The 27,418-nt window shown below is 41.5% G+C and overlaps 2 protein-coding genes across 3 annotated transcripts in view; both read left to right on the top strand.

Moving 5' to 3' along the window:
* Window positions 1-56: 56 nt before the first annotated feature.
* On the top strand, window positions 57-16,483 carry strn4 (striatin, calmodulin binding protein 4). Of its 2 annotated transcripts, XM_034114918.1 has the most exons (19): window positions 57-538; window positions 7,266-7,369; window positions 7,512-7,588; window positions 7,706-7,784; window positions 7,949-8,134; window positions 8,763-8,825; window positions 9,091-9,268; window positions 9,388-9,538; window positions 10,101-10,196; window positions 10,528-10,646; window positions 10,745-10,920; window positions 11,035-11,082; window positions 11,352-11,473; window positions 11,555-11,722; window positions 11,814-11,954; window positions 12,090-12,188; window positions 12,302-12,388; window positions 12,812-13,002; window positions 13,505-16,483. In XM_034114918.1, exons 1-18 carry the CDS (start codon window positions 233-235, stop codon window positions 12,979-12,981), a joined length of 2,370 nt encoding a protein of 789 aa, XP_033970809.1. In that variant the 5' UTR covers window positions 57-232; the 3' UTR covers window positions 12,982-13,002; window positions 13,505-16,483. The 2 variants fall into 2 exon arrangements, with proteins under 2 accessions (XP_033970809.1, XP_033970811.1); XM_034114920.1 differs by lacking the exon at window positions 8,763-8,825 and having other exon boundaries at window positions 233-538.
* Window positions 16,484-17,963: 1,480 nt separating this feature from the next.
* prkd2 (protein kinase D2) overlaps window positions 17,964-27,418 on the top strand; it is a 36,611-nt gene continuing 27,156 nt past the window's right edge. Inside the window, exon 1 of the mRNA XM_034114917.1 lies at window positions 17,964-18,988. Coding sequence (XP_033970808.1) covers window positions 18,662-18,988 — 327 coding nt within the window. The 5' untranslated portion in view covers window positions 17,964-18,661. The remainder of the gene's footprint in view (window positions 18,989-27,418) is intronic.

Below are 27,418 nucleotides of genomic sequence, written 5' to 3'. Positions count from 1 at the left end.
TGTATCTTCATTGTCGTGTTTTATTTTGAATGTTTTGAAAGCGGAAGTGTAGTATTTTGCTAACTGAATAGTAATTTTGCTCTGTGCTTGTGCAAAAAGGAAGAAAAGAGGGTCGACTATAGTGGAGTGCTGCTGGGCTGGAAGAAGGGTACGAGGTACTTTTCTATTATTATTGTTCGTACACTCTGCCTGTTTCCACCTCCTTATCCTGGCGAAAGGTTGAACGGTTAAAATGGAGGCGGATAGATCCGGCGGAGGACCAAACCCGAACTCCGGAGGTAGCAGCGGAGCGGGGCGCAACCCAAACGGGCCCAAAGCAGCACCGGGCCCGGCGACATCAGCTGCGGCGGCAGGGGTGATGGCAGCAGCGGCGGCGGCGGCAGCAGCCGGGGCCATGCCCGGATCGTCCCAGGCTAGGGAGCTACAGGACGGGGACTCGGGCATGTCGCTTCCTGGGATCCTACACTTCATCCAGTACGAGTGGGGACGCTTCCAGGCCGAGAAATACCGCTGGGAGGCAGAGAGAGACGAACTCAGGGTAAATTTGTTTATCATTTAGCCTGCGTTTGCAAATCCGAATAAAGGCCAGAGCGGGTATGGCAGGAGCTCCTTTAGTGTCGCTTTGTGACAGCACACATGCACTACAATCAATCAGTTTCGGGATGCCACAATGCTAACTGGCTAACATTACACCCTATCATAGTGTACTGTATTGACCAGGATGTATGATTACTAGACAGTACATAACAATGAAGTGACCTCCACCAGATCACCTAAAACCAAACGGGCACTCGTACATTTTAAACATAAATAACATATTTTCAGGAAGCATTATTATACGCCTTTTGTCCATATAATCAGTTAAGTAACATTTCACTCACAAAGAGTTACACTACCGAGTTAGATTAGAAAGGTCAGCCTTGTTCAGCTTACTATAGAAAGCCTGTTGTCCAGCAAATAATAAAGGCAGGTAAACAGAGTTTAGGTGTGGCTACCTTGCAGTGTATCCTTGTTATTAATGCAGATGCACATCCAAAATATGCCTGTACCAGACTCTTTTTAAAGATGGTCATTTTGCAAAAAAACATTTATTTGTAAATTCACATTAAGATGGCTTTTATGTGCTCTGGGGACACATTTGGTAATATGTGGCTTTTAAAGATGATAACACATTGCTGTGAGTTTACTTGGAAATCTCTGCATTTGACAATGAGAGTAATGTGAGCATCTGTTGTCAAAGTGGTGTCCTCACTTAAGGGCAGTTTCTATTAAAATAGTTAATAGTTAAGTTATTGATCCATCAAACAATTAGCAAACAGAGAGAGGAAGTTATCAGGGTGACAGTTTGGGCTGCTGGCAGTTTTTGCATGAAATCAACTTTTATTACAAAACATCCCTCGGATAAAGTTCCTTGAGGCCCTAATCTAATTGAGTGGTTTGTAGTAAATGTGTATCTGGTGGCATTGGAATGATATCCACATTTTGAATAAGGGTCTACACTTAGTCTATACGTAAGTAATGCAGTTGTATTTTCTAAGTCAATCGTACTCTTTTTGACTTTCTTACATTGTCATTGGTTACCATCCTACAACAACTAAACTATAAAAGATATACACATGCTATGACCTGCTACTTACAAACACACATGCTGGCTGCCCTCAATGCTATTAGTGAACTTGTGTTATTAAAGGTTTTCAGTTGAAGTCTTTAAATGGCAAGAACAATCGATGTTGAACGTGTGAGTCAATGCTATAGTAATGTTATTGAGCAAGGCATGGGTTCCCTAATTGTCCTTGTTAGAGACTGACAGCAGAAGAAAGAGGTTTTACTACGCAACACCCCTGAATGCATGCAGCTATAACTGTGTGAGGCAGAAGATTGTGCCTACTCATCAAATTGTTCCTGGATTAAAGCAGGTTTGGTAAACATGCACACATTCAAAGATGTGTTTGAGGGAATTAAGGGATGAACAGTATATCTTTTCATTCCTACCCATTTGTGGTCTCTCTCTCCTGTAACCGCTGTTTGCTTGTAATTACGTTGATATATCTTCTGGAGTTTATGAGCTTGACAAAATCACAGATAAAAAAAGCATATCATAGGCTCTCTTCTGATACTCTGCATCCCACTTTGCCCCTGACTCAAACCCATGTAGTTATAAATAGGAGCTGTGATAAAATATGGATGAACAATAACAAACTGGTTTTGTTCGCTGCTTTTAAAGTCGTGTGTGAAGGAGTGGGAATGGAAGGCAGAAGCGGGCCATCGCTATGTCCAACAAGCCATTAGTGCTTGTTATGGAACTTTGTTTGCGTGTGCGTATTTGCTACACATGGTCTGGTTTCATGGGTACAATTAGTACCACGTCCTGTGCTGAGAGAAAGAAGGGATTGCTAGAGTGCCAGGCTGAAAAATTGACCTAGCTTACATTTTAACACCCACAGGCCACAGGCCTTTGGCTTTTGTTGCCAGCATGCTGGCAGTGCTATCAACATGCCAGTTAGGAGCCCCCCTGGGCTATATCCTGTACAGTTAGCACCATACTGTACATGTATGCTACTCACATGGCAACTATACATGGCATTTTCAGCTTTTATGGCATTTGTAAAGCTAACAGGACAGGGAAGCTATATGCAACATTTTGCAAAACCATCACCATTATTTGATGACCATGTGAGTCTCTGTGCGGCTGCGTGGATGTCTGTTTTTGTAGCACAGCGCGTCCTAGTGAGACTGTAACACATGTACTGTCTCCCTGAATGGGTTTTCAGCGTGAAGGGCCACCTGTGCTCTCGCGTCTCATGTGACATGCCAGGAATGAAGACCCTCCCTGCAGTGGGCCAGGTGGGACGTCCCAGCGCAACCATAGGACAGCAGCAAAAAGGACAGGTGGCAGTGGCCTTGTCTCTCTGTTCTTAAGACACACATGAGGCTTCTTCCAGTATGTTATATCAAATTACATTACCACTGCACTGCCTGAGCAGACTTATTTTAACCTGATACTCATTATAATTTATTATATGAACAGATTGAGCAGCAAAGTCACTCACGTTATTCTATAGAGAACAGGGAACCTTTACCTGTTACTACCTCTTTCTATTATTCTCATTTTCAGCTAATTAACTGTATTAACCAGTCAGTAGTTGTGTAGAATAGATTACTGGTGACCCAGTTGACATCACTTCCTGTTGAGTGTTGGCCAGGGGGGCCCCTGGGTACACATCTCTAATTAATAGCTCTGCGCTCTCAGCTATGACACAAATATGACATCCATATGTGCCATATTATTACAGTATGTGCCGGCCTCGTTCACTTACAGAGCTCCTGTTTAACACGCAGTGATGTGTTTTTCCCCCTTATTATAGGTATCTTTTTTTATCAGTTTGTAATTCCCTCATATTTATTTCTCTGCTCTTCCCCTGAAATCTGGAAAATCATGATTAGATTTGTTTCCCCGGGCCCCTTTATTTAAAAACGTTCATGACATGCAGTTTATTTGCTTCCCATTGCGTTTCAATCATCTTCAAATCCAACTTAGGCAACCAGCCCAACTTTTGATGTTGTCGTTCTCACGCTGAATACCACACACTATGATATGCTCCATCAAAGCACCCTGTCCCAGAAAAGTTCATTGCTCTACTTGCTGGCTCCTTGATGCTCTTATGGGGATGAAGGGATGAGAAGATGGAGGGTGGCCAGTGGAGGAGGAAAGCTGCCCTTGACCCTGTTCTGGAGCTAGTAAAGGGAGACTGACAGAAAAGGCTAAATGTGTCAGCTCTCCATGCTACAACAAACTCTGGAAAGGTCAGCAGCAGTTGGTCACACCGAGGAAAACCCCCCCCACAGGAAAGACAGATCAGATGGCACGAAAGGTTTGCCCGCAACAAGGTTCCTTTGTATGTTGTTAGAATACCAACATAATACAATTAGTAAAACCACAGCATCTGTGTTTGCAGGACTATATCAAATGACTTTGAAGTATGAATTTGTAATTCCTCAACATGGAACAATATTCAGCTTAAGTATATCTTTCTCTAGAATACCTTGATGAGCTGACCTTCGCCAGTTTGGCTCTTACTGTATATAACGGGTCAATAAGAACACCGTAACAGCTAATGAATGGAGTTCCTTGTCTCACCTCTGTTGGCCCAGGTCCCACATACGAGTAAAACAAGCATCTTAACCAGACAAAGGGCATAATACAACAAAAACAGAGAAAGCTAAAAACAATACAATGCCATGCATGTTTTTGTTAGTGGATTCACACAATTTAATACGGGTATTGGTTTTGTGATCTTGTTTTCCCTCACAAGCTAATCTGTCAAACTGCATTTGTTCTTGTACCCGGAAAAATCATCTACTCTTTACCACTGAACCTTATTATCCTACCACTTTCAAGGATACATGTTGTACAAAGGAAGAGCAAGTAAAACCAGGTCAGAGCCAAATAACTAGTAGTTAAGTAATAGATGGAGAATGACATACAATTTACCCTTTGACAGACTCATCCCTGTGTTTTGCCTTTATGATTCAGAAAAGGGCAGTTCTTACAGTGTGGGTTCATTGTCATCTTAATAATTGTGTGTGTGTGCAGCCATGGCTTTATCTTGGGCAATAAAGCAGTGTCAGGGTTTTAAAGTTTTGGACACTCCTATGAACCTGTCCTTCTGGGATCACGGCGCACAGGGGTGTGATAGTTATCTCTGTGTGTGAGCAGGTTGTAGCTCGTCTGTGTGTATGAGTAGGAGTTGAAGTTGTGTGCCTTGCCCCTGAAGGATGAAGTAGACACATTCCTTCTAGAGGTGGAAATTACAAAGATCGTTGATGATTTTAATAATTTAGTTTACTAGTCACCAACTTTGTTTGATTGTTTCAGCTAAGCGATTGCAACACTTAAACATACACATGAACATAAGTAAATGAGCAAATGATTGTTCATGGTAGGGTGACATACATTACTATGACTGCTTTTAGTAATCTGCTGTTGGTTTAAACTATTTGTTCAGTTCAGTAAATATGACCTAGCGCTTAATAACATATGCTAACTAGGGGAAGTGCCCAGCATCCACCTATCTGCAACTAGTTGACCCTCGGATGATTTTAGGTCATGGTCTATGAGGAGGTTTGTTTATCAATGCTGAACTGAAAGAAAATCTCTGTAAAAGATGTGTTTTTTCGTGTACAGAGGAGCTCGTATCTTACTTTGCCTACTCTTGAACTGAATTGGTTTTACCCAAGTTGGCTCTACTTGACCCAAAACAAGCAACACTATCAGAACAGAGCTTTGTAATTATTGTGGATCTAGCTTCGATATTACCCTTATCAATAGAAGCAAACATGTTTGCAAGTTTACTTTGAAGATGACATTATAATGATAGCATGTTAGCGTTTACTATAGATGCACTGATTAGAAGTCTATTTAATTAGTAGACCGACAGAGAAATAATGGTTAATGGTTAAAGTCATTTAATACAAAAATGCCAGTAAATGCTGTTTTCAGTCTCTTCTCTGATTGCTTTTTTCCAACAAAACATTGTCGTTATCTGTATTTCACACCCTCTTAGATCTGGCCTGCACTATTGACATGCTAGCTTTGACAATTATCCAAAATTCTCAGCTAAGCATGTAAAATCACATCGCATTAATCAGGATTACTCAGCAGCAGCAGCAGCAGCAGCAGCAGTAAGGTTTGCTTGGCAGATTATTATGTGTTACACTCGCCCTCCCAGCCAGTTACATTACTGTGTGTGTGTGTGTGTGTCTGTGTGTGTGTGCTCTTTCCTGGGTGATTGACTACCCTCTCAAGTAGACCGAGTGCCTGCCCCATGAGATAGTGTTTTTAGACTGTTCTAGTTATACCGAACTGTGTATGCGCGTGGGAGCAGACTCGTGGACACAGACAGAGACATGCAGAGGAGAGATGGACTGTAAAACAACGGGTATTAATGCTCCAGCACCACAGAGAGAGAAAGAAAAAGACTGGGAGATGGAGACAATGCAAAACAATTGTCCCTACAATCACCTGTATGCAAATCCTGAGAGTAGAAACAGGCCTTTTAACCTACTTCTGACTAGGGTTGTAACGGTATGACATTTTTATAGTATATAGTTGTACAGTATATAGTCGTTTTTCTATTTCTTTGTATTATTATTACTATTATGACCCTTAAAGGGATGAAACCTGAATCATATTAATAAACTGAATTTCAAATCTGATAAAAGATAGCAAGTGACTATAATTAATACATAAATAGTCATGTAACTAAAACACATTAGTTTAGAATAGATGTTAGCAGCACTATGGTATGTTGAATTGGGTTGTTATTATTAAGAGCTTTAAAATAATGTGCTCCTGTCTGTAAAATTGAACGTGCGCACTCACACATACACTCATTTGAGTTTTTTCGATACACTTTAAAAGCGGATTTACACATTTTGATTCAATTGTCATACTGTGTTATCTTGCAGTGGCATTACTACCCTATTTCTAACTAGGATCTACAGTATGTTGTTTTTTCTTCACATTTTTCTATTCCAACAGAGGCCAGAAACTGCCCACTGTAAATCATCACCTGCTGCTAAACACAGCATGTTTTAAAATGTGTTATCAAACTTTCTCATCCGCTCCAGGATCCCTTTCACACCTTTGTCAAGTCTTGCATTATGATGCAATACCAAGAGGAAGATCCTGTCTAAACAAAACCCTCGTCAAATCTTGACAGTGTTATCACCCTTAATTCTTTCATTATCACATTTTTCTTCTTTTCACAAACACTTTAATTGTTTGCCATATGGCAAGAATGGGCAGTGAATATTTTCATTCCTTGAGGTAAGCCTTTTATCGGCTCAGTGAGGAAGGAAGCGGAAGGAAAATGAGAGGGGAAGCACACAAAGGAAGGATGTGTTTTAAAAGAGGGTTTTGAATTTGGCCAGTGTGTGTCTTGTTTTTCTTCTTCTGCAGATGCGCACTGAGGCCTTGGTTAGGAGAAGTTAAAAATAAGAGCCCTGTTCTACAACCCTCTACTTATTCCTCTGGGTTCTCAGAAGTCATGTTTGCTATGCTTGTCACATCAAACTTTTTTCTTCCCATTCAAGGACTCTGCTTGTGATCTTTGTTGATCTAAAAGCGTCTATCTTAAATTAAGATACATATTGATGCAGTTACAGTGTCAATTGAAATGTATTTAATGATGTTGCTATACTGTATGTGTGTGCCTTTTCTAAAGGTACTTTGTGTCCCTTACCATCCTGTATATGTGTTTCAGGCTCAGGTGGCGTTCCTTCAGGGTGAGAGGAAGGGGCAGGAGAACATGAAACAGGACCTGGTGAGGCGGATCAAAATGCTGGAGTACGCCCTGAAACAAGAGAGGTCAGACAAATGGCAGCAAACTCCTTCTTTCTGTCCCTCATGTCTGTTATCCACTCAGACAGCTGTCTGTCATTTGATCATTAAAGGATTTCCTATATTTGCTTGTCGTACTGCCCTCATGTGGTATTTTGTGGGGTTGCAGGGCTAAACACCAGAAGCTTAAGACGGGAAACGACCAGAGTCCCGGAGACAAGAAACCAGAGACAGAGGCAGACCAACGTAAGTGATTACATTATCTGTTACTTTGGCTTTACTTTCAGAAGACACTCAACGGTGCTGCTTTTCAAATGTTCTGCTCATTGCTGTTGCATCACTATTGACCAATCCTTTCTGTAGTTCCCAATGGGCCGGCTGAGTCAGACTCTGAGCCAGCCAATCAGATGTCCTGGAAGGAGGGACGTCAGCTACTACGCAAGTAAGGCCTCGCTGTCATCAGCTCCTTTTGATCTCAGTAATATACTAATATGTTTCATTAGTACTTTATCATAAGTGTTACATTTGTGATCTACACTCCAATGACTAGATCCTATGAATGTGTTTATATATATATATTCATATGTGGTTTTCCTGTGAATATAGATATCTTGAGGAGGTGGGTTATTCAGACACCATTCTGGACATGCGGTCTAAGCGTGTGCGCTCGCTGCTCGGGCGGAGCAGCCCCGAGGCTAACGGGCCTGCCCCCATTGAAAGCTCACCTGAGCCCGAGCCCCGGGCGGGGGGGGAGTCGCTGTTGGTCAGACAGATAGAGGAACAAATCAAGAGGTGAGAACCCTGCATCATTTTTTTTTACTTGCTTATAAAGCGCTTTGAGCTCCAGGAAAAGCGCTATATAAATAACATGTATGATTATTATTATTAAATAAGTGTTCCATTTTTATCAGAAAAATGCAAAAAACCACAGTTTGCTACACAAGGCCTAAATCATGATACATCATGTGAATTAAAGATAATATATTCATCTTATCTGGTATAAAACTGCAAACATTTTTCTACCTTATCAAACCAATGCAAATACTGACATCCTAATTTACTCATCTTGATATGATCGTCTATGCACAGACCTTGAGATATTATGGTATGCTTTTTTGGCAGTGCACACACCGCTCCTCTTAAGATCATCTGACTAAGACCCATTAGAAAAATCTATGTATTAGTTTGTGCAAAATCGCTATAAACAGTGCTATGCCAGAAACTAGAAAATGGTCTAGCAGACAGAAAACCAACAGTAGGCTAAAGTGCAGTTAGGTTATTATCGGTAGGAGAACTTACTTACTGCAGGTGAGACAGAACATGAGTCATCATTGTATCTTGAGGCAGCTCTGTGAGTAGCATTTATCTGTAGCAGAAATGTGAAGACAGTGAAACAAAAAGCACATCCTGATCTCAAAAGCCAACAGAACAAGACGCAGAAAGGATGTCTAAAACGGAGGGCATCCTCCACCATGACAACATGGTAAGATTATAAGAAAAAGTTAGCAGGAATCTATTCAAAAAAGTATTATTTACAAGTAGAAAAGTAAATGAAAAAGCACGTGTATCCATAAAACTTTTCTACAATAATAATATTTATTAAAAAGCTAAACTGTAATGAAGACTGCTGTGGCCAAACTTCTTATAATATGGTATTATATATAAATAAGTATAATTGAGGTCAACCTGTATTGTCCTGCATTATCTTTTTGTCCTTTTTGACTGAAAAAGTTTGTTTGCATTTGTAGGAACGCGGGCAAGGAAAACTCTAAGGAACATCTGGGCAGCTCGGTGCTCGATAAAATCCCCTTCCTGCATGGCTGCGAGGACGACGATGAAGACGACAGTGACGAGGAAGATGACTTTCAAGGCATGGCCACTGACTGCATTGATGGACCGCGCAAGAACAAAAAGTCCCGTGTAAAGGTAAGATGTGAGATTTAGAAATGAAGTTGGGAAGACGAGGAACACCTGAATGTCTTAACGCAAACTTTATTCATGACTCGTCACATTATGAACGCTCTGCTCTCTCTTCTCATGTCCAGTCGGAGCCCATGACCACGGACCTGGACCCGGAGGATGAGGAGGACGAAGACGACTCGGAAGACGCCCTCAGTGAATTTGACTTCCTGGGCTCGGGGGAGGATGGGGAGGGGGCGGGAGAGGCCCGGATCTCGGGGGACGGACGGGAGCTAGGTACGCTGTTGCCATAGCAACATCATCAGCACTGCCAGAATCACTGCCACCAGTGTATCTGTCTTTTTTGCGCCCCACCCCTCCCCCTCCCTGCTCACTTTTTTTATCTTTTACTTCTCATTGTGTCCTGGCATCTCTTCTTGTCAATAAAACCGACCTCTTTTCCCAACCACCTGTCTCTCTGTCCTGTTTCACGAGCTTGTCAGTCTGTGACTCTTTAGAGTTGTGTAGCCGCCACCTTTGTCCGTAGATGTATTTTGTGTGGTGCAGGGTGGGGTCATTTCAAAGGTTATCACGCATGCTGCCCTTTTTTCTACGCGCACATTTCATTATTTGAGTCATATTTACGCTGTGACCCTGTGCTCTTTTTAAAGGCATTATTATTGAAGAGTCATTCAAATTGTATGGGTGTTTGTTTTGCATTTAAAGAATGAAGTCTATTTTTTTGCCCTCTGTCTACATCCGTCTGTCTCTTATCTGTCCGTCTGCTGGCCTCTCCATCCTTCCTCCGCCCATCTGCATGACTGGATGTTTTGTGTCTCTCTCCTCTTGCCGGGTTCAGAGAACCGCAGGAACAAGTTACAAGGCATGATGTCGGACTTCCCCCCTAAACCCACCCCGCCCCCCTCCGTTTCGGGACAAGCTCGCTCCGGGGAAGGTAAGACCCCTCCCACCATTATGCCCCATCAAAGACCTTAGACTTTCCTCTACTGCCGTACACGCATGATTGTAGCTTAAACGCCAGACAACAAATTTAGATGCTGTCTTGTTCCATTTTAAAACCTGCGTGGGGTAGACTTACAAAACTGCTCCAACACCTATAAATAAATCCGCTGGTACATTATGTGGGAGTAAAGAAAACAAGATGACTGGACTCTTGCCTGGGAGATTTATTGCTATATTTTCCATTCTCTTTTCCTAAGCCTGTCTTTATCAGGCCGTGACGTTTTTAGGGTAACTTTTGTGAACTTCCACCCCCAAACCTGCAGGTGGAGCCCTGGGTTTTTCCTCTGACGTCTTCATTATGGATGCCGTCGGGGGAGGGGACATGAACCTGGGTGAACTGGCTGATCTCACCGTTGCCAATGACAACGATCTCTCCATGGATGTAATTACATATATCTACTGGTCAATACATGGGATGTAATCCAACATACATGTGCACACTCAGAATATGTGACTCTTTTTGAACGTGTGTCCCGTCAGATGCAGGATAACAGAGACGAGTTTAAGAAGACATGGAACCCTCGTTTCACACTACGCAGCCACTTCGATGCCATCCGAGCTTTGACCTTTCACCCCAGCCAAGCAGTGCTGCTCACAGCCTCCGAGGATGGAACACTAAAACTGTGGAACCTCAACAAGTCCATGCACTCTAAAAAGTAAAAACCCTACCCCTTTATTTTTAGAGTAGGAATAATAACGTGCAATCGTAAAATCAAACATAGCAAAGAAATTAAACTAAGAATGAAATTTAAAAGACTGTCCCTTCACAGGAACGCAGCATTGGATGTTGAGCCCATCTACACATTTAGAGCACACAGGTGAGTACAAATACAAATTAAAATGTTGTAAATGGTAAATGGACTGTACTTATATAGCGCTTTATCCAGTCTTTACGACCCCTCAAAGCGCTTTACATACTAGTCATTCACCCTTTCACACCCATTCATATAGAGCAGTGTACCATGCTCTAGGAACTAACATTCATACACATTCACACACCGTCCCTCGTAGCCACAGTCGCCCACTGTGTCACTGACGCACCCAGATGCAGTGCAAACACTCTCTCTCTCTCTCTCTTTCTGTCCAGCGGAGCTGCTCTGTCGCTCTCCATGGGCGAGGACGGAGAATCCTGCTACAGCGGGGGTCTAGATGGAGCTGTCAGATGTTGGAAGATGCCCGACCTCAATGTGGATCCTTATGATAACTACGGTCAGCCATTCTCAACTGCAGATGGATAAGAATATTCAAATTTTAGATTTTCCCTTTTTTAACGTGTGTTTGTTTATCCAGATCCGGGCATCGAGAGCAGTGTACTAGCCGGTCACGAGGACAGCGTGTGGGGTCTAACATTCTCAGCAGTTCACCATCGTCTTGCCTCATGCTCAGCCGATGGCACCATTCGCATCTGGGACCCTCAGAACTCGGCTCCCTGTCTGTCTGTCTTCAATAAAGAAAGAGGTAGACATTTATGTGGAGTGTGTAGACATGCTTTTGAGCTTTGCATTGCGTCCATGACTCACAACTTGAACCTCCTCCTGTCTTCTCCTAGAGCACGGCACACCCACATCAGTAGCATTTGTGGCCACTGACCCCAACCAGGTGGTGGTGTCATTCGACGCTGGAGAGACACTGCTCTATGACCTCAACGCGGAGCAAAGCATCATTGCGCTAGAGACACAGACCAAGGATGGTATGTTCAGGACCCTATTTGTTCTAGCGTAATATTGGTCACTGTTGAGATACGTTAAAAAATAAATAGTTAAATAAAGCAGATAAAAAATAAAGCAGATAAAACAACAATCGAGTGGTTTTTCTCCCTTCGCAGGCAGTGAGCTGATCAACCGTGTTGTCAGTCACCCATCTGAGCCCGTCTCCATCACTGCCCATGAGAACCGCACCATCCGTTTCATGGACAACAAGACAGGTATCTGCAGGTCTTTTATCTGTAGACTCGTCAGTTGATTCCTTCTTTCGCCTCTCTTTTTATTTCTAGTATGTGAATGGGTCTAAATGAGCTTGCTTTGTGTGTCTGTACAGGTAAAGTTGTCCACTCAATGGTGGCTCACCTGGATGCCGTCACCTGTCTCACTACAGACCCTAACGGCACTTACCTCATCTCCGGCAGTGAGTACTTATTTAGCTGCCTACACCTTAGAATCAGGCTTCCTCTACAGTAAAGTCAACCTTTACAATTTATTTCATTTAAAAAAAAAAAATACCCTCTTCTCCTCTACACACTTTATTCACAATCAAACATCATTGTAAACCGAGAGATTTCAATGTTCAAAAAAATGATTTAAAAAAGGTTATTTATACCCCACCTATACCTGTATAACACAATACATGTTTTAGATAAAACACAAATAATCAGAAGGCCTCAGTACAATCTGCGATCTCGGTTAAAATGACAATGTAATGCATTGAAGAAGAAACACTAAGTCTACCTTGTAAGACAATATAAGGGGATCCTGCACCTTGCATTCCTCAGGGATCTTTGCACCTAATAAGCTGTTTCCTCTGCTTCCCCCTTTCCTCTGCCCCCTGCAGGCCACGACTGCTCGGTGCGCCTGTGGATGCTGGACAACAGGACGTGCGTGCAGGAGATCACGGCTCACAGGAAGAAGCACGACGAGGCCATCCATGACGTAGCCTTCCACTCTTCACAGCCCTTTATCGCCAGCGCCGGCGCAGATGCACTTGCCAAGATCTTTGTCTGAAAGCATTCTGCTGTCATTCTGGTGAGATAGGGGGTTCATTTTTCTTCAAGTCTTTAACAGGAAGCCCGTATTACACACTGGTGGTGTGGAGTTTGATAGAAGCATATTTAACAGCCAGTTGGGGGTTTATTGAAAAGCTATTGATTTGCATTTTGGGAATTGTATTTTCTTTAGGTCTAAAATTGCATGTATAGCCTACTGTTCTAAGTAAATCTGCAGTGGACCTCAACACATTTCCCATTCCCCCGTTAAGGCTATATACAAAAAACTGAACTTCACAAAATTCTAATCTGGTTATTTATTTTAATGATCTGTGGCTTCCATTTTCCAACCTATAGTTGTGAAATTATTACTTTTCCCCTAACTTTATTGATGTGGTGTGACTTCTTAATGGTTTGATTTTTACAACTCTAAATGACCAATTGATAAATGTTTTGAGCCTAATGTCTTCTGCCTTTCATGATATGTCATGAGGAGTTGTGAACGGCTGTCGGCCTAACTTTGTTCGTTTCTGCATTTTTAGAGTCCTACATAGACAACTGGGCGAAAAGAGACTGAAGACGACAGAACACATTTCAACTGCTTACACAGACACACACACACATAACACCCAACACACACTTTTCCTGCACCCCACTGGTTGGGTCATCGCCACAGGACGTCACCTCCCTTCAATTCCTCACTATTCTCTGATGCCTCAGTGACTTCTTGTTATACCAATCACACTGCTTTTTTTATAAAATCCCAATCGCTCTGTTTTCAAATAATAATCTTTGGAGAAACACTTTTTCTACACTACAATATTCTGTTCTTTTGATTTTATTTCATTCAACCTGCCGACACACTACTCACATTTCACAGAGAAACCACAGCTTGCACTGCACATCGCACACGATGCACAAATGCACCTCAACATTTCATTTGAGATCTTTTTTTAACAAATTGCTTGTGGCTAGCATACATATGTAGGCATGACTAATAACAGTTAAGTTTCCCAGTGTGGGCGGAAAACACTTGCCCAACATCTACATTGGGATTCAATGTATTACATTCCAAAGACTCCAGGTAGAGCGTGTGTGGTGGCAATTTTCGGGGTTGGAGAATGTTAAAGTTGTCTATGATGTGACACAAACATTAGACAGTTGCTAACCAGTGTTGAACAAATAGCTTTAATTTCAGCTTTATGGCCAAGTCTCATTGTATGTCCGAGTATTATAGCATCCCCATGATTCAGCCTCTAATTATGTGTGTGTGTGTGTGTGTTTTTGTGTGTGTGTGTGTGTGTGATAAAATGACACTCTGCTGTACAAGATTAATGAACGTAACTCCACAATCATGGTACATTTCTACAGATGGTCAGTGTGAACTCTGCAGACCGATGCTCTCACACCACATTTACTAGCTACAGATGGATATCATACAAGTACAGTTCGTGTCCGCAGAGATACAGGGGTAGTGAGGCCAGTCTGTCTCAACAAATGACGCCGTTTGTGTCATTTGGTGCTTTCCACTGAACACTGTAAGAGTGTGCGTGTTTGAATATGCACTAGTTAAATCACGGTGCTATGAAAGACCTTGTCAGTCTTGAGTCAGAATCAGGGACCTACTTTGTGTGTACATGTGAGAAAGAGAGACTGTGTTTCTCACTCAACGGGCTAAAGAGTGAATATGCTTTTTAAATGACATTTCATTGTTAAATCATTTCAATACTTGTGGTCTGATTTCAGAATTGAAGTTCAGTGTTAATTTCTCTCATTGAAGGTTTGCGAGTAAGGTTGGCAGTGATCGTTTCAGGTTTGAGGAGAGCTGATGATAGTTGCATTAAGGAAAATGATTCCTCAGATGAGAGCTCTTCAGATCGTCTTTTTCATTTCATCCTGAAGTGGGTGCCAGTATGTAGGCAGTGCTTGTTTCTGGCGTGCTGTAATTTAATCAGGCTTTTAAAAAAAGAAAGTTTGACATTACCTTCACTTGTGTGTTGAGGTGAGGATCCCTCGTGTTGATTTGACGTGCATCAGTTGCACAGTAGCACATTTCCCATGAGAGCTAATGATGTGAAGCTGGTCTCTTTCAGAAGAGGCATGCTGGGAGAAATAGCCTCAGGAGGAGAAAGAAAAGGTCCCTTTTTTTTTAAAAGAGAAAAAAGATGAGAGAATTGATTTTTACGATGTGTGGGTGTCAGTTTATATAAGTAACATGACTAGGTTCAAAATCAGTCTCGCCGATGTGTTACTGTTGCTGCTGATGTTGAACAAAACTCAGAGAACATTTGATTTAGGTGGAAAAAAAGTTCCTTTGAGACACCCCTCGTCTATCTCTGTCTGTGTCCTGTAGTTATTTCTGATAACTGCAGGAAACTTGGTTTGCTTTAGGTAAGAGTTGCCCTTTATGAGCTGACCTGACTTCAAATTACTTGAGTCATTTTATCTTATTGTCTTTAGAGGAAAAATACAATTAGATGTTCAATCAGTTGGTTAAGGGGCATCCTCCACATTTTTAAGACTACAGGGTCACACTACGGGTCAGAGTTCAGACCCAAGGGTTCAATGTTGCCTAGAGGTAAACACTCTGTTCCTAATCACTTTGGACAAGAGCATTCATAGTTCTGATTTGTTTTCCTAAAACAGCGTGGTAGAGTGTGCTGTTCAAGATCTTGGTTCGACTATATTATAGTACTGCTGCTGGAAATAACGTCCTATTATCACATTAAACTACTTTTTGGCTCCACTTTGCACTACATCTAAGTATGGATGCTTCTGTTGAAGAGTGGTAACAGACAGGGTGCATAAAATAATGTTTTACAGGCAATTACTTTACATTAAGGAGTAAATACTACAATGGTTGAACCCGCTGTGGCTCACAGTTATTGGATAGTGAGAGTAACTGATGGCCCCTTTCTCAGAATAAAGACAAATCAGTATGACACATCAAAAAAGAAATTGAAACAGAAGTTGTAAATGATGACTAGAGATGCCATTATGTGCTGTAAATGTCCATCATTTCCTTGTTTTTTTTCTTGCATTTCTTTTCCTTGATTATGAATATGATTATTAAGATGTAAGAATACTGTAGTATCATAAGTTAATCATTCTTCCTGGCTAGGCATAGAACTTGCTTGTGATTGATAATAACAATGTATAACTTGTAAAAAAGCAAAATGATTAAAAAAACATGAAAAATTCAGAAAATAAGTTTAAAAAAAAAATCTGTTACCAGTCAGAGGCCAAGGTAAAGGACTCTCTTTTCTTTGTGTTTTTATTTTTTTATTAGCAATTTATCACTGTGTGATATTTTGTACATCATATTAAGCTGTATTCAAACTATTTCCTCTAACTACAAGGGATAAGAGACCTGCTTTTTATTAATTTTGTTTTATTATATATTTTTGAACTGCATTCTAGCTTGTATCAAATGACTTTCTCTTTTTGTTTACGGGTCCCCTGTTGTATGTCATTAAGGAAGAAAAAAGCAAAAAATGAAGTTTTTGTACAGTGAACTGAGAGTTGTGTTTGTGTTGTCTTTCTTCCCTTCTAGTTAGCTTATGAGACTTTCAAAAGAACTAGACACATGAAAGTATCGCTTACACATACATATCTAAAAACACCTACATAATCAAACATATACACATCTTTTTTTTTGTATGGTCTTCTCCATTTCATAAAGTTCAGTTGCCATGTTAAAACTTTTATAACATACACTAACTCCCAAGTCTATTAATATGCAACTATTTGTCTTTAGACTTTTTGTCATTTCCAAAGTCAAGAATGCCCAGTGAACATCCTACTGCTGTTTTCAAAGGCTGAGTATCTTTAACTTGATTTGTAAAATGGATGTTCCCCTTTTTAAAAGCAACCATCCAGGATCACATTTGGTAAATGAAATTACTGGAAAGAATGCTCGTTGACAGTGGCCTGGTTTTTAAAGAGTCCATCCCTGCTTTTCCACTTCTTGCCACAGGTGCTGTATCAGCTACTGAGAACCAAGAATGAATAATCAACCCCTGTTGAGCTTTTTCTCCACTACATGAAATGTTTATAATGCAACAAATAGGTTTAAATATATTTGAAGAACTTCTTTATCTTTCATTTGAAACACATACAAAAGTAATACATAGGCTACTAGGAAAATGGTGCTGTAGTCCCCCCTAATGGAATATGCTCTCTTATCCCTTCTCCTTACCTATATACATTTTTTAAATGAGACCAAACACCGAGTAAAAAATAAACAAAGCAGCACTAAGGATACATTTCTATTGAGGATAATTAATTCAATTTCCATCTATAGTAAACAGTGCCCTCTTGTGGTGGATAGTAGCATCCTAGCAAACATTTGCAGCTGTAAAGTTATTGAGTTTTCCCGTCAAACTCCGAAGGGTGCAGTTGCATGTGGTTCATCAGTGTTAATGAAATGGAAATGGTGAGAAGGTTTGCCACCAAGTTATTATTAATCTGCATGCTTTTAATGTAATATATAGATGAGTGGTGCGCACAGTCATGGTGATGATTGAATTAACCCAGTATAACATATCCTGGTGTGAGCTAAGTACCAGATAAGTTCCCCATTTTACTGAAACTTGCAGTCAACTTGCATGAAAACAACTTCAGAATTAAGTAAGTAGGTGTGGTCTCATTCTGCATAGGTGTGTCGCTAAAATATGCAAAGAAAAACATGTGTTACAAAGCCTAAATAAGGCTGGAAATTGAGTTTTACAGAGGGATAGAAAGAGGCTTATGCAGTAAAAAGAAGATGAGGAAGAAGTGGGAGGGTTTGCGAGTTTCGAGCTGCCCCTCAGGCTCTTTGCTGGCCTACACTCAGGGAGGGAGCAAACAAGACACACATTACCCCAAAGCAAGGAAGGGGAAAGAGAGAAAGAGGAAAAGGGAGGCGGGAGAAACCAGGAGTCAAAGGGCGGGACTTTCTGGCTGGCCATTGGCTTCAGGCTGTGTCAGTCATTTCACTTCCTCCCTGGCTTTGGCAAGATCACAGATGAGAGAACAGGAGGGAGGGGGAGTGGGAGGTACCCTCACGCGGCTCATTCTCTGTGTGCTTTTTCACCAAAAAGACTGAACTGGGGCTGAAACTGAAACAGGGCAAGACTCGTAAAAGGAGTGCAGTCTCTTGCTCTCCTTCATTCTCACAGTTTCCTGTTTAAGGAGGCCATTTTGTAACTCAGCCTGAAGGAAAGGCACAACAAAGTTTGGCATTATTTTTGTTTCTCTTCTCTCCCACACCCGGGAGTTTCACAATCAAGTTTGGACTTTCTCCCCTGCAGAGCAGCTACTTTGGACGAGTGAGAGGTGAAGGAGGGAAGACGGTGGATGAGACCCTCACACACACTGCTCATGCCTGTCATGCAAGGACTATAACAGGAGTTGTATAACAAGAGCGCTCGGAAGAAGTGTCAGAAAGGAAAAAAAACAACTTCCTGGATAAGGGTTTCCTCCTTGATCCACTAGAAGGGAGCGGACACAGGACGCAGAGGAACCGGGACTCTGCTCTGTGTATGTGTGTGTGTGTGTGTGTGTGTATGTGCATGTGTATGTGTGTGTGTGTCCATGTGTCAGCGTGTGCACCCCTCTCATCCACGGAGACAGTTTCAAATGAGTGAGAGTTTCCTGGGAACTGTACACTGTACCTGGGCGTGTGTTTGTATGTAGAGCGCTTCAGGCATTGACACAGGATGGCTAACGCTAGCCCTTGTATGTCCTCCGGGGCCATGGCCCAGGTCTTCTTTCCTCCTGGGGGCTCCTCACCTCCAGGGTCTGCGTTGATGCAGCCAGGGACCCCCATATCCATGCCCTCTTTGCCCGTTCAGGGGGGGTTTCCTATGATGGACCTGACAACAGTGCAGATTCCTGGGGGGGCTGTGATACCCCCTCTTCCTCCCACTCTTGCAGGGGTCTCCTTCATCATCCAGATCGGCCTGACCAGAGAATCTGTCCTGATGCCCCATAGCTCTGACCTGGCCTATGTGAAACAGATTGCCTGCTCCATTGTTGACACCAAGGTAGGACAAGTGTACATGTGGGGGTTAATGCTTCTCCAGGTGGAAAGCTGTTTATTTTTGAAAGCTGTCATAATACACACAGCATGTTTGTCAGATGACCAGTTTAGGTTCTTTCTTTCTCTTTCAATCTCTGTTTCTGTGTCCCATTCTCCAAAAATAATGTTGTTCTCATAGGTAAATAAAGGGGTTGAAAATGCCAGCAAACAAAGTGTTCGAGCAGAAAGCGGTGCCAGACATTGACAGAATGTCACAGTTCTGCTCCGCCCTAATTACAGCAATTAGAATTTTTCCCTCACTCAGTTGGAAAAATAACTTTGCCTTCAATTAGGCTTTGTTATGCCCCCACCAGCCCCACACACTGGCAGAGGGCTGTATGGGCTCAGTGTTTGAGAAAGTTTCATCTGGATGTTCATTCATGTGCTGTTTATGAAACAGGAAACGTAGGTCCATAACACTTGCATTGAACACTTTTACCTAAATGCATGTCTCAACACGCAGCTGAACTAAAGCAAGCCAGTATCCAAGTGTTGAGGAGCACATTAACCTTCCATTAGTCAAACAGAGAAGTGTGAAGACATTAACTGAACAGTCATGAGCCAACACGGGTCTAGTGGGATCTTTCATTTATATATATTTATATAATCCAAATGTGCTTTTCTCTGTCAGAAGACCTAAGTCCTTTCTTTGTGATGGTCCTGATCACATGGTCCTGGTCTTAACATCTCCTCAGATGTCAGGAACATCAATTTTAAGTTGTAGCTTTGTATTGCCAAAGATGTCAAAGGACTGATAACCTCGTCTGAGGACAAGACCATAAATCAGGCCTTACTATTTTTTCAGGCTCTCCAAACTATTTAAATTATGGTCCTTTTTTCAGTCCTTCTGGGAAGCACTCTTTTAATGCCTTGGTTTTACGTGACTCTGTGGATGTTTATATGTATTCTACACTTACAATGTTTTACTTTTGTTACATTTATATCTTAACGATGTAATGTTTTGCTTTATTCAAAACAAAACTTCAGAACCAACATATGCTAGAGTTGGGGAGGGGGGAGAAGTACTGACATCCTCTTTGCAACAGGAAGCATCAAGTGTTGTGTAAAATATGGTCTTCACAGTATTTGAGAACCAACAGGACATAATCATTCAACTATATAGAGCAGCAAAGTTTCACCTTATTTATCTATAGAAGAAAACACATGCAGGATATAACGTAACGCTGTTGTAGTTGTTTGAGCAGGCCATGCATTTTGATCCTCCAATTACGCTTAAAGGTGTTCAGATTAGCAGATTTCCAGAGCCTACTAAGAGCAGCTTTGCAAAACTGCCCACAATTACAAATCCTCTAGGAAATATTGTTAGCTGTCTCCAAACAGCTGACCCACTCTGCTAATCTGTTCCTGTGCACAACAATCTTTGTTTTCCCTTCCTAAATAATTGGTTCTCTAGCTGTCATGTACTTGGTTTAAGGTAGTTCAGCTGTACTGTGCATACAATTCTGGATAACTGCACTTAGAATGACAACAGTAGCTGTAGTCTGGCATGATTTCTAATTGTGTTTTCATATGATATCAAAATCAAATCAAATCAAGTTTTATTTATAAAGCACATTTAAAAGCGATTTTTAGTCGAGCCAAAGTGCTGTACATGTAATAAAAACACATGATATGATATGGTTAAACAAGGTGTTGCGAACCATCTTCAAAATGTAAACAGCAGCGGCATGTCTCTGTACAGCTCACTTGTGGCTTCATCTTCTCATCCTCTTTTTTCTGTTTACTCAAACAAACCCAAACTCTGCTGTGTGATGTAAGAGAGGTTGTTGTTGGGACATTTAAAACGCTAATCCTCTATGCAATACACTAGAGTAACATGGGACCAAAACACAATTGGAAAGCTAATAAAATACTGGATATTCTTTTTTTTGTCAGGGAAAGACTCCGATGCAAGGCAGGAAGTAGAAGGGTCAATCTGACATGCAGTAAGACCAGACTTATGGTGATTAATAAACAATATAATGGCCAAATATAACTGCCATAATCCCACAGCAGTTCTAACACGGTAACAACCTTCTAGCCTTGACTTTCTGTGTTTTTAGACACAGAAAGGAATGTTGATGCCTCTGCAGATTTCTATATATATGTTGGATACTATTTTGTGGTTCCTGCTCCACAGCATCACATTTAGAAAAGACTCCCTTCTCAGCAAAAGAAGATAATAGGCCTTTTTTCATGGTTTGGTCATATTTATACTTCTGCCTTTTCACCATCTTCAGTCCAGCTGTACAGTCAGGACGCTGTCACATTCACCAAACGCACACTACTGTATTTGAAATTTGAGAGACTATCATACATTTAAAAAAAATCCCAAATATTTTTGGCTGAACTGTTGGAAATGATGCACTAGACATCTAAAATATTTGATATTTGAACATTTTTCCTATCATGAAAGGATTCAGAATTTTAAGGGACAAACAGTTGTCACAACGCACACAGGTTGATTATTATTTATAACAACCAACAGGTGTATTAAAGTACTAATTGTGATAGTGTGAAGTCAATCTTTGCTTTATTTGCCTCTACCTGGTTTGTTTATTAGAGATGAGTAAGGTCTATCTATGGTAAGATAATGGCACCACTGATTACATTGAATCTCTCTGTGTGGAGTTTATTAGGTACTCCTGCCATTGATTATAAACACAGCTTTGATTCAACCAACAAAACGTGTCCATTGCTCCTTAATGGTAATGAAGTCCAAAGCAGATCAATATTCTTTCAATGAGGATTCAATCAATCAATCAACGTTTATTTATATAGCCCAATATCACACATTTTACATTTGTCTCAGTGGACTTTACAGTTTGTACAGAATATGAATACGACACCCTCTGTCCTTAGAACCTCCTGGATTTATTTAGTGCGATAATAATTAGTATCATAATATAATGGATTTTCAGTTAGTAAATGCAGAGTTACTTCAAAGTCTTGTTTAAAACTTGTCGAAAAAGTGTTCACACAATAATGGCTGTTTTTTCAGTCTTGCTGTTGTAATAAAACTAATATATTGCTTGCTGTTTACAATTCAGAGTTGTTTTTGTTGAGTATGGCCTTTAGGGAATAGGTGAATGTTTCCAGAGCTATTTGTTTAGTCCTTGTCCTTTTCCTGAGTTTACCTTTTTACTTTACTTTGAAAATCAAACAAAAGGGAAATCTGAAAAGCACCCTGATTCCTACAAAGAAAAAGACACTTAGATCTTTCCCATGCTTGTTAAAGCATAACAACTCACACACACACACACACACACACACACACACACACACACACACACATACACATACACATACACATACACACATACACACATACACACACACACTGCAATCCCCTAAATCCCCTAAATACAGAATTCCTGCCCTGCTAGGAGCTCCAGCTTTAGGTGGGACATTTGGACAATGGACAGCTTGTCCTGGTTTGGCTAACCGAGTACGACACATGAGTTGGACTGTGTGTGTACGCATGAATGCCTACATTGGTGTGTTTAGAGGGGTATTGAAAGCAGTTTGGTACCCCGCACCCCCGCCCATCTTTCCCATCCCAGAAAGGGTGAGTCACCGGTTCTGTTTATTCACAGGCTGCCTCCTTGTGTTCCATTGACACGTTTTTCCATACACTTCTCATTGGAGGAGCACACACTCTCCTGGCTTCAACTTCCAACACTAATCCAGAGTTAAGGAGGAACAACACTTTAATTAAGAACAACAATATGTTATTTACAGCTCTTGTCAATTGTCTCCTGATCTCAACATTAACTAAGCCATAAACACAAAACCCACCCTTAGTCAAAAACAGTTTCTAGATCCAGCAGTTTCCGCACCTTTCTAAAACAGGGCTTGGCTTTATACCTGGCTATAGTTCTTGCCAAAATCCCATTTAGCCGGCCCACCTTCAGTTGCCCCAACCCCCTCCTCCTCCCGATGGAACAAGAACTAATAGTGTGGCCTGGAAACCAGCGGCCTGTGTCCATTCAACCATGATGCAGCTCTGATGTACTTGCGCTTTTGTTGGACAGGCCTCACTGACCCCCTTCTTTCCCCACATTTACAAATGTTAAATGGTCTATAGCTTCAAAATAAGACTTCGCTGTGACTCTTAGTTGTTATTTTCCAATACTGTGAGTGATGATAATGTTGGAAAAAAATACGTAATTCAGTTATTCAATAACCGAATGCTTAACTTTCGTCTCGTTTTTCCTCAGTTTTCTTTTCCTTTCCTTTCTCCTTTGTATTCCTCTCCTTTCTCTGTTCTTTGGTTTCTGGCATGTTACATTATATTTTCCCCTCTAACTGTCTTTGGGAACACTACCTCCAACTCTTTTACCTTTCCTCTCTAACTCCCCTTCAGATCCTATACTTCCTCTCCTTATCCGCTCATCTCCGGTCCCTTCTGCCTGCCTTATCATCGACTTCCTCTCAAGCTCTGCGTCCTCTTCCTCCTCGCATCCCACTTCCTGTTCATCCACTTTCGTCTCTTTGCACTCATCCACCTACTGTCCCTGCCTTCCCTATTAGCCATACCTTTTCATTAGGTCGATCGCCCTCTTAAACACACTTCAAGTGAATGGCCTTTAAAATCGGAAGTTCCACACTTCTGTCTTGTTGTACGTGGCAGGACAATACAGGTTTGGAGGACGTATATTTTCCTACTCGGTGATGAATCACTCATTCTGTACTCGACTTGAATGATTAATGTTTCCCCGTGAATAGTAGACATGGATGCCAGATAAGCCAGGCCTTACCATTTAAAAAAACACACCGAGCTACAGAAGCGTAGAGTTTACATACTCTATGATCAGGTCTGGCTTTGTATTTCTCCTTAACATAGTTTGCAAAAAGGTGTGTCAGATATGTTTTTTTCTTTCAACACTAACAACTTGTTGTATTTTATCATCAGCAAGATGCACGTCGATTTTTGTTGACGTCAGTGGGTGTGTTAAAATGTATGTGTCAGCATGTGCGAACCTGCTGAGTTCTGGCAGTGTTCGCTGTCGTCACATTACTGGATACTAATCTGTGATGAGTTACAACACATTGCCAGCCAGTGAGCTGTGATGAATCGCAATTGCATTCAGTCTTCAACTTGCACCTACAATTTAGTTAATTTCTGTATTGTAACAAGGAATCAACAAGAATAAGTAACAAGGATCTCTCTCTGATTCTGTTGTATACATGAAAGAATATTCTTTGTTTTTAAGTTGTATGGTTTAAAACACAAAAAGATCAGCAACTGTATACACACACACACACATACACACATACAGACACACTCACACAAACACACACACAGCTGTTTATGAGAGCCATGCCCTGGCCATTGTTTCCACCTCCGCTTTGGAAGGGTCTGTTTCTTTATCTCTCTCCCCGGAGAAGCAGTTTGGCCCTGGGAATGGGATCATACACACTACCTCCTGTTTACCTCACACTCGTGCAAATGTATTCTACACACACAAACACACACTCACACAGACATTGTAAAATAACGTAACAGTTGGCCCTGATTTCCAGATAAAGGCCCGGTGTGACAGACAAGCTCATATTGTTTGTATTAAAACAACAGTCAACAATCAGCTCAGCTGTCGATGAGGACGCTGACTTAATTTGGTCTGACTTATTACAATCTACATCTACGATGCTGTTCACTGTACTGATCTAAAGTCACAGGGGTGGTTTGTCTTGCTGCATGGATTATTAAAAAAGCCTCTTGTATGGGTTGGAGCTACTGGGCAAATACACTCTGCTTATCAGCCCAAACCTTTGTTGGTCGATGAATAAATGCCAGTCAATTAGCAACACACTGGCAGATGGACATACAAGTGAAAGAACAAAACCACACCTTTATCAGCCTGCTTGACATTTGATAATTGAGCAAAGATTACACAGTCACTGACCAAATGCAGCAGCTTTAGCCAAACGCAAAAGTCTCACCAAAGTTATATCTGCAAAAAACATTACTGCAACAGGAAATGTTGTTTATTTTGATAAGGCTATACCCACAGCCACCTGTATCAGTTCTGCTTACCCATATATCTCTCTCACTGTGTGTGTGTGTCCCTCTCTTTGATACAATTTGCATGGTAGCGGAGCAGCTTTGCATGACTGACCGTGCCTGGTGTCTCCTGGCTGTTAGTGGCAAGCTGTGGGGGAAGCTTAGTACGCACAAGGACATTTGATTATTAAAAGCGTACACTGCTGGCTGGAGTCCAGTGACAGGGATCTGGTGGAGGTGGCGTGAAGAATTGAACAAACTCCGGCTAAACTTATTTGGAAGATTACAAAAGTTAGTTATTACTCAAAGTGTTTGTTGTAATTACAGACACGATCACGGTTTCTAGACTGACTTCCTGTTCACCGCTAAACTTTTCTCTATTCTTCTAAAGGGATCTATTTTAGTCACTCAAATGCATGGAGGGCACCTACCGTTTTGGTGCATATATGTGTAGCAGTGCAAAGTACAAAGGGCTGGGTGAAGGGGAATATAGATCAGAGGGTGTAGTGATTATTAAATACACCCAGCTGTGCTAAGCACAGTGATGCATGACAACACCAGCTCAACCAATGGAAAAATGCTTCTTTAGCAAACTGTGGTATGATCTGGATGGTGCAGAGCGATATACAATGTGACCACACAGCACCACAACTTTTTCAGCCAAAGGCATATGGTGAGGGTTTACTTATAAACAGAATAATTGTATATGTTGGTTCTCTAGCAGCTTGGTGACATTCATATGTGATTTCATGAATGTAAACACGTAGGAGGATCTTGTGCAATGGCGCTGCTCTCTGGCGTCTTGTACATTGCGAAAATTGTGAAGCCCATTGAGGCAACCTTTTACTTGGGTCTAAATAAAACAAAATTGATTTTACTTCACTAGGCCTTCTCTGACCTACCATACACATCATACACATAGTCCGAACTGTTTTACTGTGCAATGAAGGATGGTTACAGACATTTGGGATTTGTTGATTTTCAGATAAACATTTAAATTACATTGTACTTGGCCAACTCGAGAGTCAATCTAATCATTTGAAAGCTTGTGTGTGCCGAATCAGATTCTATTGTAGCCAATGTTGCCGTGTTTCTGGAACACAACAATTGTTTATTTTATAAATGGGTACAATGTTTTTGAAATCAGTACAAATTAGGACTAAAGCTAGTCGAAGCAGAATGATCCTGTAAGGCCAACCTGTTTTCTTTGTTATTTATGTTTTTCTAGGGCCCATTCGGCCTCTTGGACCCCTGCATTCCTTCTCTTGTCCTGAGCAAAGGAGACCTTATGATTCTAATCTGGCGATTAGCATCGGTAAAAACGGTTTTGTGCTGTAATCCAATTGGAGGCCGCAGAGCTGAGCGGCATTTAGTGGCATGTGGAGAGTTTGTACCAGTTGGAGAGAATTTCTCCTCATGTCATAGAAACAGGCAGAAACACAGGGTTCTTTGAGAGGAGGGGGAGCACTGGAGATCAAGGATAGATAAACTAACACTCATATTTTCATTACACAGAGAGAGACTGTTAGTGGGGCCTTCTTGATAGTAGCTACTTACATTACATTTCAGTTGTTAGATGCTTTTATCCAAAGCGACTTACATACATTCAGTACTGTGGACAATCCCCACTGGAGCAATTTGGGGTGAAGTGTCTTGCCCAGGGACACAACGACATGCTGACTGCAGTGGGACTCGAACTTGCTATCTTCTGATTCGAAGATCAGCGCACTAAACCACTGAGCCACAGCCTCTGCTACTGTTGATATACCTGAAAATAAATGTAATTTTAAGGGCCCAGACGTTTTTAAATTCACACTTTTGGTTCTTTATTGTGAAATGAAGTGAGAAAGGATCCTGATTTTAATTTAGAAGATAGCAGAGGACAATAATTACAAGAGAGGCCGATATTTCAGCTAAATCTCCTAGAAAAACAAGAGCAGTTACATCAGGGCATGAAACTATTGGCTGCTATAATGTCAGGTGTGTGAAGAGTGTGTGTGTGAGCGCGTGTTCTTGGGAAGACCTCAGACAATCGGCTCAGTGTGAGGGTTAACTGGGTGGGTTGGAATGGTCTGGGGCAGTTCTGCAGTGTGTGTTAGAGTGGCCTAGACACATGGTGAGGTGTCTGTATGTCTGCATACAGGGGACGCTCAGTTATGAGGGGAAATGGGTAAACCACAGTCTTACCTCAGTAGGTAAACACATGACATCAATAATGAAGCCTGAGGCCTGTACTACGAAGCCGGATTTTCGCTTAGCGAGGTAACTTCAGGGTAAACTCTGGGTTTCCGGTCCTACGACGCTGGTTCACTTCTTACCGGGGTAGATCTCCATGGTAACTTATGCTGAATGGCAAACCTGCTCCGGAGCAGGTTTGGTTCGAGGATA

This window comes from Trematomus bernacchii, unplaced genomic scaffold, assembly GCF_902827165.1.
Source record: "Trematomus bernacchii unplaced genomic scaffold, fTreBer1.1, whole genome shotgun sequence".
Lineage (NCBI taxonomy): Eukaryota > Metazoa > Chordata > Actinopteri > Perciformes > Nototheniidae > Trematomus > Trematomus bernacchii.
The sequence above is the reverse complement of the archived record's forward strand: the minus strand, read 5'-3'. Positions and strand labels throughout refer to the sequence as shown.